This window comes from Trachemys scripta, chromosome 1 (genome assembly GCF_013100865.1).
Source record: "Trachemys scripta elegans isolate TJP31775 chromosome 1, CAS_Tse_1.0, whole genome shotgun sequence".
Lineage (NCBI taxonomy): Eukaryota > Metazoa > Chordata > Testudines > Emydidae > Trachemys > Trachemys scripta.
In genome coordinates, this window is record NC_048298.1 from 109,024,206 (window position 1) to 109,042,187 (window position 17,982).

The window sequence follows — 17,982 nt, forward strand, 5'->3', positions numbered from 1 at the left end:
GCTGAAAGCACACTTCAGCACTAAAAGTGCTGACCTGTCACCATTAGCTGAAGTTGGAAGCGATTGAGATTTGGTCTTGTTTGAATTAGTAAAACTGGAGCGGTGACAGTGAAACATAATGTTAAAGTGCATATAAGTGTATAATTTGTTTGGGTTAGGTTCGGGGGGAGAAGACACACACTACCTCTTTGCCAGGGTCACTGATAGAATACACAGCTTGCTTCAGAAACTACTGCCCCCTGAATTAGTATTTCATGTGGAAGGAAGGAGCTTGGGTCCCTGTGCAACCCTACTAGGCTAATCCAGTGTTACCAAAGAGGAGGTATGAAAAATAAGGTGCTCATAGCAAATCTACAAACCTGTACTCTGATATTTTAACTGAGAACAAAATATATTTATGAAAAGATCACAGCTTATGCTCTGCATGAGTGAGTGGCTGCTTAAAAATGGGTATGTTTGCAAAGAGACTGTGGCCCTCAATACGGATCTTATTTAGTGGTGTGAGTCAGTACAGCCAGTGATGTCAACAGAAGTGCAGAGGCACAAAACACAGACATCAGTCAGGCCTTTCCACTTGATATCAAGAATCATTTGTAGTACTGCCAGAGTGGATCACATAAATCTTTTAGAGGATTAAAATTAACCTGTTTCTGAGCTGACATCTTCCATAGAATCATAGGACTGGAAGGGACCTTGAGAGGTCGTCTAGTCTAGTCCAGTCCCCTACACTCATGGCAAGACTAAGTATTCATGTTGAGTTTCATCTTGGGAAATTTTCAAAGACATTCTTAAGAATTTTTAACGAAGACGCAAGCCTCAAACTCTCCCCTAAGAATGAGGGCTAAGGAACTGGAAGCATCAGGGTCAGGAAGGGGAAGGAAAGTTAAAGCAGGGTCTGGCACTGCTGCAGCAGCATTAAGCTGCTGGCCAATCCAGGAGTAGCAGTAACTACTTTGGAGAGCACTTCACAGCAATTTGGGGAGAGGAAGGAAAGGGAAAGAGAATTAGAGTTCAGGGCATCCCTAAGGAGCAAACTACATCTAGGAAAAAACTTCTGCATTTAAAAAGCCCAGAGACCAAAACTGGGAATGTCCAGAGGCCTTAGGTTTGGCTGATGTTTATGGCTCCACTCCCAAAGGGCAATTTAACAGCGCTACATAAGAGAATAAAGTAAGTGGGTGACCTATCACAGCAGCCAGCAATGCAGGGCAGGCTTGAGCTACTGACCCTAGTTCCCAGGAAGCAGCACCAATGGGGGGGGGGGGGGGCACAGTAGGAGAGGTTTCACCACTCTTATGGAGGGTGCAAGGGTCCATTTTGGTGCCCACACGGACTCTATTGGGGCTTCAGAACCTAGGGCTGCTGCAAAATGCAGCTTCCTTGCCTCTGGTAGTTTATAAATCCCAGGTTCATTCCTTGGCATCTTTGGAGCAAGACTACTTGTGCTCCCCCTTAGGAAGCAGGAGGGGGCTGTTGGCAATCAGAGAATGCATTTAAGTTACAATGAGAAGATTTTAATTCCATCTTTGGCAGGGCACCAAGTTGCTATGGCTGCCCAGGTTTTCCTATGAGCTAAACTACCACCCCTTATGTTGCTGGGGAGCCATGAAACAGAGATGAGGATGCAAGAGACAAAGTTTCTGATCCAGCACAAGGCCATTAAGAGCACAGGTGCTATCAAGACAACACTATGTGCACTCTCAATCCCCAGACAAAAAGGTAGTTAGCAGGCCAGGGCATCAAAGCACATCTGGAAGAGACATTAACCCTTCATTATCAATTTCACCCTGGGCCAAGGGTCAGTACAGAGGCCAGGCTCCACTTACATTCTACTTAAAAGGTTTGTGTAGGACATAACTGATGCATGGGTCTATGATGCTCCCCCTCCCCGTGTGTAACAGGGATAAGCTTCTCAAGCACTGAGGGGATTTGAAAGGGAAAGGGCTTTGGTCAAGCAGAGCCCCACAAACATGGGGGCAAGAGCGACAAGGATGATCTATCCAATCCTGTTCCCATTACAGTTTAATGCACAGGAGCAACAGCAATGTGTAAACATGGACCTGGCCAGATTTAGATCGTTACCCTGCTAGTAACAATAGACTGACCAACTGATATTAAGACAAGGGACCTTTGCTATCAGGCCCCACAATGCACTGGGAATTCCCCCCCCACACACACACACTTTAGGACAAGTTAGACTAGAAGATCCCAATCCTTCCCTCCTCAACCCTGACGACTGTAGATTTTGCCACTCCCATTTCACTCCTGGCTCCAATTCTCCTTCTCAAAGACAAGCTCCACAGCTTCATTCACATCCTGCACCACATAAGATGCCTCCACTAGGCTGGTGTCAAAGCGGAAGTCCCGGTGCCCGTGGAACACAGTCTCTACCACGCTCTCATGTGGGTCAGCGGGCACATCTCCATGAGGACTGTAGACCCCAGTGCAGACCAGAATTGACTTGCAACTCTCCAACGAGACGTACCAATCCTTCCTCGGCTCTGAATGGTCCTCACTCCGGGGATCTGCCACCACCACACTCCTCTTCACCTCGGCCTGGGCACGGGCCTGACACGCAGCCTTGAGGTAGCGGTTGTAGAAGTTCGCACCATAGATGTCAGACATTGGATTATCCCTGTGCATGGCCATCAGATGAGGGAAATCGGTTACTTCACAAGTTTGATTTGAACATAGGCAGGCTGGGATTGGTCCAGCATAAAAGGTGGGTGGGGGAAGGCAAGGAATGAGCTAGAGTCAGGTACTTACATAGAATTTGGCAGGTCAGATCAGTGGCCTGTCTAATCCAGCATACCAACTCTAGCAGCAGCCAATGTCACATTGAGAGGAACATGGTAACAGCCCCGTGTCCAGCCATTTGCACAATGCTGGTTATGAGGAAGATATTCCTTCTTGTTCCCCCCTCTGCCCCCAAAGAATGTTTGATGGACCTTGTCTGAAGTGGCTGTAAAATGTAATTACTGGCTGGTTGATGCTAGTACACTGATGTGAAATTCCAGAGCTACGCTATGTATCTCAGTCACATCCTGCAACAGTGACTCAAGCAGGCTGACTATTCCAGTCAATTTCATGGAAATGCAGGGAGTCGTGGTTTAGTGACCTTTTGTCCTAATGCAGTTCAGATCAGCATTTAGAATAGGAAGCTCCAGAAATGCCTCAGGAGTTTATTTTTTTTTATTTAAACAACTCCTCATAAAACTCTGCTACAAAACCAGGGCTGAAGACCCCTAAGGAAACACACAGGAAGTAGTCTCTTACCCAACAGCATAGAGCCTGCAGATGGGAGATGGCCACCCTCGTCTTTCCACCTGCTGTTCGATCAGATACTCAGCATATTGGTAAGTGACAATGCTGGGTTTGCCGATCAGGGCCTCATACTTCAGCTCCCTGCCAGTCACTTTTTTGTAGATGTTCTCCAAGCAGACAAGAAAGGTGCCATGGCCAAATCTGCCCCAGAAAAAGTATCATCAGTGCCCCCTGGCCCTTTGGCATTTGCACAGAAACCATTATCCATCTTACGGCTATGATCATCTCCCAAGAGAGATGAAACTCTACCCTGATCCACACCTACATGCGAACAACTTGAAGACAGAAGAACAGAAGTCCCCACCCTGCCATCCCTTCTTTTGAATTTACTTGGATATTAAATACACAGAGAACCTACCCCCCCCCCATATAAAAGCCTCTCCAAAAAGTGTGCATCACATGTCGATTCTCACATTTATCTTATGTATTCCTCATTGTTTGAGACCATCTTACTAACTACTAGACATTGGAATTAAAAAAAATAAAAAAAATAAAAAAATCAAATCTACCTTCAGACATATGAATGGCTTAGAAACACCAGAAGCTGCAGACATGGGCCAAATTCTGTCTTTATTTAAAACTCAAACTTTTTCTGTTTTTAATTTTCCACTTGGGATGAGCAGTCTGGTGCTTGGGCTTGACCCAAGAGTGGTGAATCTTTTGGAAAGGTGTGAACTGAATTCAACCAGATAGCTCAGTTTATGCAAAAGGGAAAGAAGAGAAGAGGCTTTTTGCACTTAAATAAAAAGTGCACATTTTTCTGTTGCCTCAACGACCCAAAAAGGGTTGAACTTCAGAACTGTGAAGTCACCTAATCATAGTCCTTGACGCAGAAAGCCATCCTTTCTAAATATGAAGGTGTTGGGTTTAGCAGTACCGAAGCATCTACTCGGACTTAGGCATCTAAATAAAAAAAGGCCCAATTGTGAAAATATTGGCCGGAGTTCCCAACGCAACTTTGAGGTCTCTCCAAATAGTGCCACCCTTTCAAACAACATTAGAGAAACAAATATATACTGTAACCCCACTAAAAGGTCTCCTAGTCACATTACAGAGATGTAGGTTAGGTCTCAAGCAGCGCTCATCAACAGGGTAGCTGAATAAACTAGGCTAAAAGTGACCTTAACAAATATGTTTTTCACCTTGGCATCTTGGCTTCTGCCATCCACAAAAGATCCATGTTACAGGCAAGGACAGGTATATGGGGATATGGCACTGCTGCCAGCTCCACCCCAGGGTTCCCGTTGCTCAGGAGGACATCAATAATCAGCTGCAGGCTTGTCTCCCACTGGACTGGCTCCCCAAACAGAATCACGCCTGAAACATTTAAGAGATACAGTACATGGAAGCTCATATGGCCACCCATTCAACAAATAAAATAAAAATAAGTTGGTCCACTACAATATACTTCTTCTGGAAGGGGACAAATAAACACTGTGTACTACGGCATCTGAATCAGTCATTCCGTCAGATGTCCCGTCACTAAATGGCTATCCAGCTGGCTTGGCTGAATAGCAAGCAGGATAACAGCATAAACATGGACAAAGCATAGCACTTACCTTCTATGGTAGGGAAGTCAGTGGTCAGAGGAGGCTGTAGGAAAAAACAAGCAAGGCTGGGTTAATAATACAAAACTAAACAGATTTGGTATTGACATAATGGGATAGTAAAGATGAGAGCCAAGAATTTCAAGAGGGACTAGTCATTTTGGAAGCCCACATTTAGAAGTCTTCACGGGGTCTGATTTTTCAGACAGGTGCTCAATACTTGCTGAAAATCAGGCCCTTTTAAGAAGTCTTAAATCAGACGGACGGACGGACAGACGCGCACACACACACAAAATCACTAATCATTCTTGAAAAATCTTGGTTGTAAACACTAGGATACTGGGGGGTGGAAGGGGGTGTGTCAAAGCTACTGCAGCTCTAGCCTCTTCCAGCTGAGGCCATTGCAGAGAGCTATGTAAGAGTGCAGACCTCCAGGGAGCTCAGTAACAATCCCAACCTCCCCCAACAGGAGTCACTCTAATGAATGGTGTAAAGAGGGCTAGTTATAGATGACCTCAGAGCTATTCTATCAAAGGCCATAACATACAAATGCTATAATCCCAGGTCACCAAGTCTCACAGACAGGTTGATATTTACCAGCTCCTTTGGTCTACGGCTTTGATCAACCATGTCCAGCAGGGGAAATGCCTTCCTCACATCCTCTATGGTAACCACATTCCGGAACCCCACACTATTTCAGACAGTCAAGGAAGGAAATAGAGCCTGCTCTTTACAGATTATGGGCTGATTTACAAAAGCACCTAAGGGATTTAGGAGCACAAGTCTCAGTGACTTTCAATAGGACTTCTAAGTCATGTAGATGATTTCAAACAGCTCACCCCAAGTTGGAAATCCCATTACCCTATAAAAACTGGGTCATTTCCTACCCCTACTTCTTCTGGAAGTCCAATATTGACTCAGGGCATTACTGGAAGACCATCCCATAGCACCAGAGAGGACAATTCAGATCAAATCCATTCACGGCAACTTCGGAAGTCTCAAGTCTCCAGAGCACAGCAGGACAGCGACTCTCAGAAAGGTTACAGAAGGAGGGCTGCCAAGTCACACCTGGTAAGTGGGTGCAAATTCACTAGCTTCAGTGGAATTGCATGTAGATAAAGAGAAAAAGTCTGTGGATAAACTTGTGCAAGAGAACACATGGTGGAGTCTCCATCACTGACAATTTTTCAATCAAGATTGGATCTTTTGCTTAAAAAATTATATATATATATATATATATATATATATATATATATGCTCTAAGAATTATTTTGGGGAAGTTCTATAGCCTGTGTTATATAGGTCAGGCTAGATCAGGGGTAGGCAACCTATGGCACGTGTGCCGAAGGCGGCACGCGAGTGGATTTTCAGTAGCACTCACACTGCCCAGGTCCTGGCCACTGGTCCGGGGGGGCTCGGCATTTTAAATTTAATTTTAAATGAAGCGTCAAACATTTTAAAAACCTTATTTACTTTACACACAACAATAGTTTAGTTATATATTATAGACTTATAAAAAGAGACCTTCTAAAAACATTAAAATATATTAGTGGCACATGAAACTTTTAATGTTTCATGGGAGTGAATAAATGAAGACTCGACACACCACTTCTGAAAGGTTGCCGACCCCTGGGCTAGATGATAACAATGGTCCATTCTGACCTTGGGATCTATGAAAGACGCTTACCCATCAATAGTCTCTGGTAACGAGACAGGTGCAGCAGAGATGGAATAGATTCATAGATTTTAAGACCAGGGACCATTATGATCATCTAATATGACCTTGCATAACACAGGGAAATTCTCTAACCTGTTAAACAGCACTGGTATCTACAGGTCAGAATAGAACAGATATATTTTGGCAAAGCTTTTGTGGGTGGGTTCTAGATTTGGAGCAGCACAGGGAGTTAAAGATCAGACACATCAGCAGAGTTGGGGGAGCCTGGGACCCAATTAGCAGAGAACAGTACACTGGACAAAATTGTGTAAGGAAAGATTGCACAGCACCTGCCTATAATATGTCTGACTGCCACCTGGCATGGACTGCAATATAAAAGATTACAGAAGCTAGGAGTTTTGCACCAATCATAGTAAAATGGAGGCAGGAAGCATGGGCCGTAACTAACCAAGTCAGTGCAAGAAGCAAAACAGGCCACAAGGGCGCATCCAGAAGACAGACTGCAACTTAGTCCAAAGTTTCAAGTCTTCCAAAGGGTCCCCTCCCCACAAGATGCTCAGAATAAATCAAAAGACCTTTTCCCGCTCCCCTACCTCCCACAGGCTGGCCCCACAGGTGTCCCAGTACGTATCCAAATATCACTGCCCCCCCAGGCACAGCCAATACAGCACAGTTGTGAAGCTCTGATGGGACAAGCAGGGTCCATAGCCCCAGAACTGCAAAGGATACTTCCTGGCATTCTCCTCCACTGGCCCCTGCCCAGACACCAGCATACACTTCTCATGGAACTGACGGAAGAGATGCAGGGGGCTGTGGGAGAGGATCACTTGCTCTGGAGATACCTGCAGGAGGAAAAAGAGACCAGAGTCAGCAGGATGGAAGCTCTCCATTCCCCACACAGCACTCAGCTGTTACTCCCTGTGACGGGTTGGATCACAGAAACCCCCTTGGGAGCTGCCACCCGATGTGCAAAGACTACCCCTGCTTCTGTTTTCCCTGCCAGCTCAGGACTCCAGTACCCTGTCTTGCTGAGCCAGACACTCCCGTCTGCTCCAACACCGACCCAGGGTCTGAATCACTTGCCGCAAAGCTGCAAGTTTACCTGAAAACAGCTCACAGTAGTGTGCCTGTCTTTAGCACTCAGATGCCCAACTCCCAATAGGGTCTAAACCCAGATAAATCCGTTTTACCCTGCATAAAGCTTATGCAGGGCAAACTCATAAATTGTTCGCCCTCTAACACTGATAGAGAGATATGCACAGCTGTTTGCTCCCCCAGGTATTAATACATACTCTGAGTAAATTACTAAATAAAAAGTGATTTTATTAAATACTGACAGTAGGATTTAAGTGGTTCCAAGTAGTAACAGACAGAACAAAGTAAGTCACCAAGCAAAATAAAATAAAATGCGCAAATCTATGCCTAATCAAACTGAATACAGATAATCTCACCCTCAGAGATGCTTCAGTAAGTTTTTTCTCAGACTGGACACCTTCCAGGCCCAGGCACAATTCTTTCTCCTGGTACAGCTGTTATTCCAGCTCAGGTGATAGCTAGGGGATTCTTCATGATGGCTCCTCTCCCCTTTGTGTTCTCTTCCACCCCTTTATTTTTATATATATATATCTTTTGAATAAGGCGGGAACCCTTTGTCCCTCTGGGTTTCCATCCCCCCACTGGGAAAGCACCAGGTTAAAGATGGATTCCAGTTCAGGTGACATGATCACATGTCACTGCAAGACTTCATTACCCACTTGCCAGCACACACATATACAGGAAGCTGTATTTACCTGTGAGTCTATCTGCAGACAATGGTCCTGGTTAATGGGAGTCATCAAGATTCCAAGCCATCATTAATGGCCCACACTTTACATAATGACAATAGGCCCTCAGAGTTATGTTTTATATTTCTAGTTTTAGATACAAGAGTGGTACATTTCTACAAATAGGATGATCACACTCAGTAGATTATAAAACTTTGTAATGATACCTAACAAGAGACCTTTTGCATGAAGCATATGCCAGTTAAGTGAATATAATGTATCATATTTTTATAAAACCATATAGACTGCACAACATCACACCCCCTTTCCCCTCATTTCATTTGTAGGGGGAGGAGACGAGCCCACACTGAGGTTAGGGTGACCAGACCGCAAGTGTGAAAAATCGGGACTGGGTGGAGGGGGGGTAATAGGAGCCTATATGAGAAAAAGACCCCAAAATCGGGACTGTCCCTATAAAATCAGGACATCTGGTCACCCTAACTGAGGTGGACAACCAGGGCAACCCACAGCCGCAGGCTGAGTTCCAGCTGGTTAAGCCAACACAGAGAAGAACTCTGCATCCATAACCACTACCCAAACAAACTTGCATACAGATAATACTCTCTACTCCACTGTATTCTACTCACCATGTCACTAGGAGCAGATTCTGAAGTGGAGCTAGACCTCTGAGAACAAGGCCACCACACGTTCCACCCCACTGAATATCTTGGGCTAGAACCAATCCAGCACCATCTTTTGATGGCCTTCTTACCAGCCCCAGATGTCTAATGAACTAAGGGCCATCATCATTTAGATAGCAACATTGGGGTGCTTAGCAGTGTAGTGACTGAACACATAGGGCCTGCCCAGCCACTATCCTTCTGAGCCTGGTGAATTAAAACACAGCTTTGAGAACTAGTCTGGATTGAACAGCTTTAAATCTCTGGACTTAATGGGTTGATCCGACTGCTCCAGAATTCTTAGTTGGAGAGTATACCTGGTTACCTTGCTCCACTGGGTCTTACTTGCTGCTCCGATACAAGAAACATGTGAATGAATTAGCTCTATGGTAAGGACAGAACTGGCAGCAGGGCAGTGCTGATGTCAGCTGTGCAGCTACATAACCATTTGGACTTGTTTTGTAGCAGTAGAATATCTCCTTCCTCCAGCTCAGACATGGTCTTTTCAGTTACAGACACTGGGATAGGTGACTGGCCAGCCTAGCTAAGTGGAGCTGGGATAAGAAGCCTTTTGACAACTAGTGAGCATGTTGTTCCCCGCTGATGGCTGTTTGGCAGTGTGCATGAAATGTGATCTCAGACTAGTTTCAAGTGACCAGCTGTATATTGCACAAGAACATCTCCGCAGGGCCTCTAACTGGCTCTCTTGCTATTTACATGCTTAGTTTCTAATTTTGACTAAACTTGGGTTCTTCTTTTAGCTTTGATTTTGCAATCCTATAGTGCTGAAGAAAGTTAAATAAAGTGAATGACTGATGACAATGGATTCCCACTGAGTTCCTGGTAGGGGGACACTGATGAAAAGAGACATGGGATTTCTGCTGTCAAAGTGAAGAGTCTCCCGCACATGTACTTTTTTTTTTAAAAACCTGTGTAGCTTCAATTTAAAACCCAAGGCCTCCACCCAATGCCCCAGGATAGAGGGGGTTGATTCTCTTGTTACCTTCAACCCCAGAGCATCGGAGAGTTCCTGGGCTTTGACATCCTGTAAGCAATTCCCAGCATTTGTCACAAAGACTACCGGCACCCGGAGCTGTCCATTAGAGTCTACCAGTTTCCGGAAGGCCTCCTGGGCAGCAGGAATCACATAGCGTCCCCGAACAAGCACTCCATCAATGTCAAACAGGAACCCAAAGGTCGGAGGAGTCTGCAACATAAACAGATTTATAGCAATTACTGCGGCACTGGGAAAAAAAAACCGAGAGAGGAAGAACAAAAGGTTCTTTTTAAAAGTGACCAGCTGCTCCTGAAAAAAAAAAAGGCGGCGGCTAAGAAGGAGTATTATTCCCAACCTATCAACACTCATCCAATCTCACCACATGCCCTCTCCCCACTTTAGTAAGAAAATGCCAACATGTGTAATTAAAGGGAGGCAACATAGTCCAATTTCTGAAAGTCAGGAGTCCTAGCTTCATTCCTGACTCTGCCACTGATTTACTGCGTGAGGCTGGCCATCATCTGACCTCTGTGCCTCAACTTCGTATTTGTCAAATAGGTCTAATGATATTTATTTTTGTGAGCAATTTGAGATCTGTGGTGGAGAAGCCTATATAAAAGAGTGGCAAATGTTATTAACAGAAATGAGTCTGAACCCGACCACCTGGTCCATATCTCCTAATTAGGGGCTAACTGAATAGATCCCATCTCTGTGGTTCCAACCCATCTCTGGCTTTTGCTTATTATGGTAGAGTGATACAAACTGATTTGGACTGCACCATGCTCTGCTCTTACAGAAATCAAGGAGAAAATGCCCCTGGGAAGGAGATGAGCTGGTCCAGAAGCATGACTACAGTATACTTACCAGTTCCAGATCAAAAGCTCCTTCAGGAAACAAGCTGCCATATTTACCCAATATCCAGTTGGCTACCCGGGAGTCTGGCTGCCCCTCTCCCAGAGCATCTTGCCCAGAGCCAGCCTTAGGAACATGCAAAGTAGGTGGCTATTTGGGGCTTCCTATAGTCCACCATAAGTTCTGTCACTGGGGCATTGATTTGGTCAGAATGGTGAGAAAATAAAAGCAGAGTGAGCTACAGTTACCTTCAGCCCAGTTCTATGGACAATTCACAGCTGTTAATGTGTCAGAATGCATGACACATGACAGTGACACCAGTGCCCATCTACTATTTAGTGCACAGTTCACGTGGCATTTTAAAGTGTGCCTTTCATTAAGGAACACATAGATGTTAAGGAGCAGGCAGTGAGTGAACACTTTCCAGCATCCCTGTTAGGATTCTGCTCTACAAGACAGGATCAGGAAAGGAGCCACTGCTTCCCATGACTTGTGACCAGCCTCCCTCTCCTCCTGGCACAAGCTGCGAGCCTCGTTTGCAGGCTCAAAGGGATAGATAATAAGACAGAAAATATCATATTGCCTCTATATAAATCCATGGTACACTCACAGGTTGAATACTACATGGAGGATGTGGTCACTCCATCTCAAAAAAGATATATTGGAATTGGAAAAGGTTCAGAAAATGGCAACAAAAATGATAAGGGGTATGGAACAGTTGCCGTATGAGGAGAGATTAATAAGACTGGGACTTTTCAACTTGGAAAAGGCAACAGAGAGTCATGTGGCATCTGACGAAGTGGACATTCACCCACGAAAGCTTATGCTCCAATACATCCGTTAGTCTTAAAGGTGCCACAGGACTCTCTGTTGCTTTTTACAGATCCAGACTAACATGGCTACCCCTCTGATACTTGACAGCTTGGAAAAGAAATGATTAAGGGGAGATATGATAGAGGTCCATAAAATCATGACTGGTGTGGAGAAGAGTAAACACTTTATTTACTCCTCATAACACAAGAGCTAGGGGTCACCAAATGAAATGAATAGGCAGCAGATTTAAAAAAAACAAACAAACGGAAATATTTTTTCACACAACGCACAGTCAACGTGTGGAACTCTTTGCCAGAAGATGTTGTGAAGGCCAAGGCTATAACAGGGTTCAAAAAAGAAGTAGATAAGTTCATGGAGGATAGGGCCATCAATGGCTATTAGCTAGGCTGGGAAGGGATGGTGTCCTTAGCTTCTGTTTTCCAGAAGCTGGGAATGCGTGACAGGGGATGGATCACTTACCTGTTCTATTCATTCCCTCTGGGGCACCTGGCATTGGCTACTGTTGGAAGACAGGATACTGGGCTAGATGGACATTTGGTCTGACCCAGTAAGGCCATTCTTATGTTTTTGTGGACATAGTCATCTAGTGTATTTTTTAGTCAACAATTAGAGGAGCCTCTTGTGATGATTTTAAAAATACAAATAAATCAATGAACTATTTCTGCTTGTCCCAGGACCAGGAGAGAAAAATCTCACGCTCTACTGCTACCCATTGTCTTAACTGGAGCTTCTGGTGGCTTCATAGGAAATACTGTACCAGTCCCTAGGGAGCAAGTCACACTTTCAAAGCACTTCAGAAACTTTCACGAGATGGGGAGGTTTTGGAGGCCCCTGTGACACAGCTAGAAAAGCAGAGGCACAGACATGGGGAGTGTGTGGCACGGTCAGGAAGTCAGCCCAGGAATCCCACCCAAGCCACTAGGACTCCCCCACACACACATCCCTGGGGTTTCACCCCCTTGTTCTCACCCACCAGCCAAGCCCCACCAAACAAGAAGCCAGCCGAGCTCTTGCCCTCGTACCAGCCACAGCCAGCACCATACGTATCCCCCAGCTCTAGGGTGACCAGATGTCCCAATTTTATAGGGACAGTCCCGATTTGGGGTCCTTTTCTTATATAGGCTCCTATTAGTCTCCCCCCCCCCCCCCCCAATCCCCTACCACCACCCTCTGTCCCGATTTTTCACACGTGCTGTCTGGTCACCCTAACCCCGCTCCGTTATCTGCCCCCGCGCCCCACAGGCTGCAACCCCCAGCGCCCGCCCAGCCCAGGCCACCGGGGCTCTTACCTCAGTCACCCCGAGGGGGCCCCCGCCCAGGCCCCTCTGGCTGCTCGGGGGCAGCGCCCAAAGCCCCCCGCGCCGCCATCGCCTCATAGCAGCTTTGCTCGCGCAGCGCAGGCAACCTAGACCCATCCCCCGCCGCTGCCGCGAGCAGCCCCTCCTCGCCCCCCCGCCGCGAATCAGAGGACAAGAACGGGGGGCCCACAAGGAGTCCGACTCTCTCGCTAGGGGTTGGAGGGAACTACAGCTCCCAGCATGCCTCACAGAACGCGGCGCAGGTTCCATGGCCCCGGGCGCAAGGCATCATGGTAAATGGTAGTTGTGTTTCCACCTCCGGCCACGTGGCGGCTGGCATGGATGCTCCAGGACTCCATCTTCCAGAATGCAAAGCTCCAGCTCAGCGCGGGCAGGAAAGGGGGTTTTGCGTCCCGGGGCATGACGGATACTGTAGTTTTTGTACAACAGCTTCGCTTCAAGCCGGCGCTGGAGCCCGCTGCAGAGGTCATTATCCTGGCTGCGCGAGCCGCGCGCCCGTTGCTGTCCCTCGCGCCTGCGCCCTGGTGGCGGCTGCGAGCCCCGCAGGGGCTAAGTAGGACGCCCCAGCCCCACAGCTTGGCTGGCACAAAGCCTCTTACGTCACAGTGCGTTGAGATGACGTCTCTCCGGCCCAAACCCTCATGGCGTCACAGGGCAGCACGCGCGGCCTGGCGGGGCTGTTCTCCCCGGGCTTGACCTCGGTGGTCGGGCGCCCCGAGCAGCCTTGTCACCATTGTTGGCCGAGATAGAAACAGCCAATAAGAATGTGGGGAGGGGGGTGCGCACTGGGAGCCTGGCATTGGGGGGGGGGGGGGGGTAGTATGAAGAGCGGGGGAGGCAGCGGGAGCTGGGGGCACCCAGAGACCCTGACAGATGGCAGAGAGGGAACAGAGGTGGGAGGTACACAGAGCCTGTGGCATGGGGGAAGGTGGGGGCTGCAGGGAGTCGCTGGAATCGAGAGGGGTGGGAGGGTGGCACACAGGGAGCTTGTGGGGAAGACTGCAAGTAACCGCAGGTATGTGCGATAAGCTCAGCCTACAGAGGCAACAAAGGCCTACAGTGTGTCACCCTCAACTAGCAAATACTTTGTCTCATCACCATGCCCATGGCAAAGGGCAGCAAGTAGATTGTGTGTCCAGGCTGGTAATTTTTCATATAATTTTGAAAATCTAGTATAAAGGTTGCTTTGCAGATCCTGGTACATCCATGGTAAAAAGCATGATGAAAAACACTGCTTATTTTGGGACCCATTGTAAGCCACATTCTAAGGACAGGCCAGTTGTGAGTTCTGATACCCCACACCAGATGTCTCCCACCACCTGCAGAGCTCACCCTGCATTTCATTCGTGCCAGGAATTCAAACAATGTTATTGTAACTGGCCAGCAGGTGTCACTTTGTACCACAAGAATACAACCACTGATGCATTAATAAGGTAATAGAAGTTGGAGATCACAGTTAGAAAAATTAGCATACTATTGGCACTCAGTAAACAGTAAAACAGAAAATGCCCACCCGTTAACTAAGTCCATCTCCATTGCAAGTCCCCACAACATATTGAATGTTAAATTGATATAAGTGATCTTAGCAAAAGGCCACCTCTCTGGAAGGGGTAGCAGAAAGAGGTCCAAAGTACCTACATTTAAGATGGGGATATATTTTAATAGTTTATAATTTAATAGTTTATAACAAAAATTGAAATTTTCTTGCTGTCAGTTTTTCAGGTCAGCCATGAGGACAGCCTCAGAATCTTTAATTTCCTATTGGAGACAGGTATGGTCCCCGTTAAAATTACAGGTTCAGTAACCCCAGATTGAAAGGGCCGTTTCCTCCCAAGATAAATGTTTCTTTAACAAAATATTAATATGGTTGGGTACATATATTCTAGAGTATTTTCTGCCCAGGAATCATGTCAGTGACAGTGGTTGTGGCTGGTATTGGATAACACTTTCTTGAAGCTTCTAAATGCTGAAGTGAACCAGGGCCTTATGTTCAGCACAGAAGGGCGGGTGCTGGAACCATGTTCTAGGGGCAGATGTCTTTATGCTCATTACTCCATATAACTAATGCAGAGATCAGCCTTTTGTGCAAAGAGGTTGGTTCTGTGATCCGGGCCGGGGGGGGGGGGGGGGGGGGGGGGGGGAGGGAAGCATTGCTCATTACAGAGTTATTGCATTTGGACAGGCTCCCACAAATGATGTTTGCCCTCCAGCCAGTTACAGCAAATGTTCCTGTAAAGGTGGGAAAGGAGACTGTACCTATTTTTATAAATAAGACTATCCAACAGGCTGAAGTTTGCAGGCCATTCACAATAAACTACTACAACATGGCCGCCAAACAAATATCTGTCCCTCAACACACACCATCCATTGGCTGCTGAATCCAGATAATTCCAGCATCAGCAACTGCCATACCTTGATTCTCTCAGCTCTGCACTAAATCCCTTCTGGATCAATTCCCATTCACAGGATAGCGTAACTCCCATTAACTCCAATGAGAGTGGTCTTTTTTCCTGTAGGGTGACATTGGGCCTTAATCCTCCTTCCCCACACAATGCAGCTGCCAAATTCCAGCTCCCACTCCACAGCACCCCATCATCACTACCTTCAGAATCCTCACTTCCACCACCCCACTGGAGCACCAGACCTTTCTCTTCCTGCTCCACCTACCACCACATTGCCACCAGGACACTGTTCCCATTTTCCCTTCTTCACTCTCAGCACCGGTGTTTAAACCTGGTTTCTCTTTCCAGGGCTGGCTTTAACAACAGACAAAGCAACCAGTTGCTTGGACCCCTATTTTTGGGGCTATGTATGGTCAGCAACTCAAGTGATTGTCCTGTAGCAGAAGCAGTAGGCACAGTAATACCCACCTGTAGATCCTTTCACCTGTGACCACCCTGCCCTGTTGGCCTTCTGGCATCAGCTTCAGAAGAGCCAGCACTTACAGCCTGATTTCCTCCTCCCACACACTGGCTCTAATGTCTTGAGTCCCTACCAGTGGTAGGACAGCCAGCTGCCTTCCGCCTCTCCTCCTCTGCACAGCTGCTCAGCCTGCGCCATGCTCATCTAGTGATGGGCAAGTCAAAGGGAAAGAAAAATATACTAAAATGCATTTTATATACTGTAATGACCATTGGGGAGGGCACTACCAGAAACTAGTGACCAGCCAGAAGTGGTGGGGGACCACACCCATCCTCTCTATTAATAGATAGAAGATGCTTGACCCTCTTGTCAATATTGAAGCTGTAACCCCTGAAAACACAAAGTTCTGAAGAAGAAGAAAAACGAGAGAAATAAATTAATTACCTGATTAGTCATTACAGGGCTTGTTTGCTGTTTGTTCACATGGCTAAGAGGTTCTGTTCAAAGAACTGGTCTTTTCCTAGCAATGAGAGACTGATACAGTGACCAAGGCCAGAAGAGTTTGTTCATATATTGAGGCAGGCTGAGTGGTGGTTGCTGATTGGGCCACATCTCAATAGCATTATGAGTTCAGGTGTGATGGTTAGAGGGGGTCTGTGCTCTAAAGGTCAGCCACAAAAACTTGGAGCTGGAATTTACTCAGTCCCATTGTTGAGATTGTAGCTGACAGGAAGTTTAGATCTAAGGGCTCAATTCTAGTTTCAACCATTTAAAAAGCAGCTATTTTATATTCCTTCTCTTAATGTTTTTATTTGCATGATTTCTGACATCTGTGGTAGGGTGACCATGTGTACCTTATTTTAAGGGACCATCCCTTATTTAATTGATTTGTCCTTAGAGTGATTACCTGTCCCTTATTTTAAGATGTATTGAAACATATTAAAACTGATAAACTTCAATTTAGTGTTTAAAATGGTACTTAATTGCATTGTAAACTTGAGGACAGTGGAAATGCACACTTGAAAGAAAATATATGATATGCTAAGGGAAATGGTGTTTCACTAAAATGTCCTTTAAAAAAGTATTTTTCCCTTGTGTTTTTCCCTTATTTCCATCAAGCAAAAATGGTCACCCTATGATGAATGCCCAGAATCCAAGATGTGGGCCCTCATTGTCCCTGTTCCCACCTGCATGACCCCACCACTGCCAGCGTGACCTCACACACAGCATGCATGTGAGATCCTACTGGCAGAGGTGAAGCAGGGTACTCTGCAAAATGGCCTCCTCCGTGCATGCTAGAGGACAAAACCACGTCTGGTTTTACATCAGCACTGGACAGGGAACAAACCAGACAAAAACAGGACTGTCCAGCTTGTTAAAACCAGACGAATGGCCTGCCTAACAACCACAAATGTGTCAGGCATTTCCTGGCTATTAGTGATCAGGGCATAAACATTTAATTTATTAAGGTACCTCCTAGCCAAGGCACTCAGGCCACTGTGCAACACCATACAAATATCACAATACATTTATAATGAAGAGTTACCCACTTACCATTCAAACAAATAAAACCAAAGGGGAAATATTACAAAATATCGAGAGAGTGATGGGGAAAGGTAATAAGTGTGGGGCCTGCTGTAGTCATAATAAAACCCATTTGAAGCAAGTGGCAGATTAAGGCCCCATGGGTTTTCTATTCTACAATATCTGAACACCTCCTGAGGATTCATCTCAGCCCCTCAATTCTTCCAGCTGTTCATTCGCTGACAGGAAATGCTGTCCCCATTGATCATTATTGCTTAGGGCAGAGGTCCTCAAACTTGCTGAGCTGGTCATATGATGCCTGCTCTTTTCTTTGATTCCAGCTAATAAATTGTGTTAAAAGAAGCTAAAAATACTGCTAATAATAATTAAAATTCTTATGTACATAGAGTAAGAGATAATGAAACATTTACTCCTTTGTAAAGAGCTGTGAGATCTACTGACAAGAAGCTCTGTATGAAAGAGCTAAATATTATTATTGTTATTCGATAATTCCTTTTACTTTCCCACGTAGGCAATTGCTGTAGCTACCACAGGAATCTTATGTGAACACACATGGGAGGTGAGGTGGTCCCGGCCATTGT

At 46.1% G+C, this 17,982-nt stretch overlaps 1 protein-coding gene across 1 annotated transcript; it reads right to left on the minus strand.

The window, feature by feature from the left end:
• Positions 1 to 2,004: 2,004 nt before the first annotated feature.
• On the minus strand, positions 2,005 to 13,235 carry HDHD5 (haloacid dehalogenase like hydrolase domain containing 5). Its single transcript, XM_034781225.1, has 8 exons — positions 12,965 to 13,235; positions 9,996 to 10,199; positions 7,279 to 7,391; positions 5,469 to 5,562; positions 4,884 to 4,917; positions 4,467 to 4,641; positions 3,277 to 3,465; positions 2,005 to 2,635 (listed from the first exon to the last, which is right to left on the minus strand). Exons 1-8 carry the CDS (start codon positions 13,088 to 13,090, stop codon positions 2,260 to 2,262), a joined length of 1,311 nt encoding a protein of 436 aa, XP_034637116.1. The 5' UTR covers positions 13,091 to 13,235; the 3' UTR covers positions 2,005 to 2,259.
• Between the last annotated feature and the right edge of the window lie 4,747 nt (positions 13,236 to 17,982).

Coding starts and splice junctions, on each gene's coding strand:
- HDHD5 (XM_034781225.1), bottom strand. CDS start 13,090: ATGGGTCTAGGTTGCCTGCGCTGCGCGAGCAAAGCTGCTATGAGGCGA. Junction 7,392..9,995: donor CCGATGCTCTGGGGTTGAAG/GTAACAAGAGAA, acceptor TTCCTCCTGCAG/GTATCTCCAGAGCAAGTGAT. Junction 3,466..4,466: donor GCAGAAGCCAAGATGCCAAG/GTGAAAAACATA, acceptor TTTCTGGGGCAG/ATTTGGCCATGGCACCTTTC.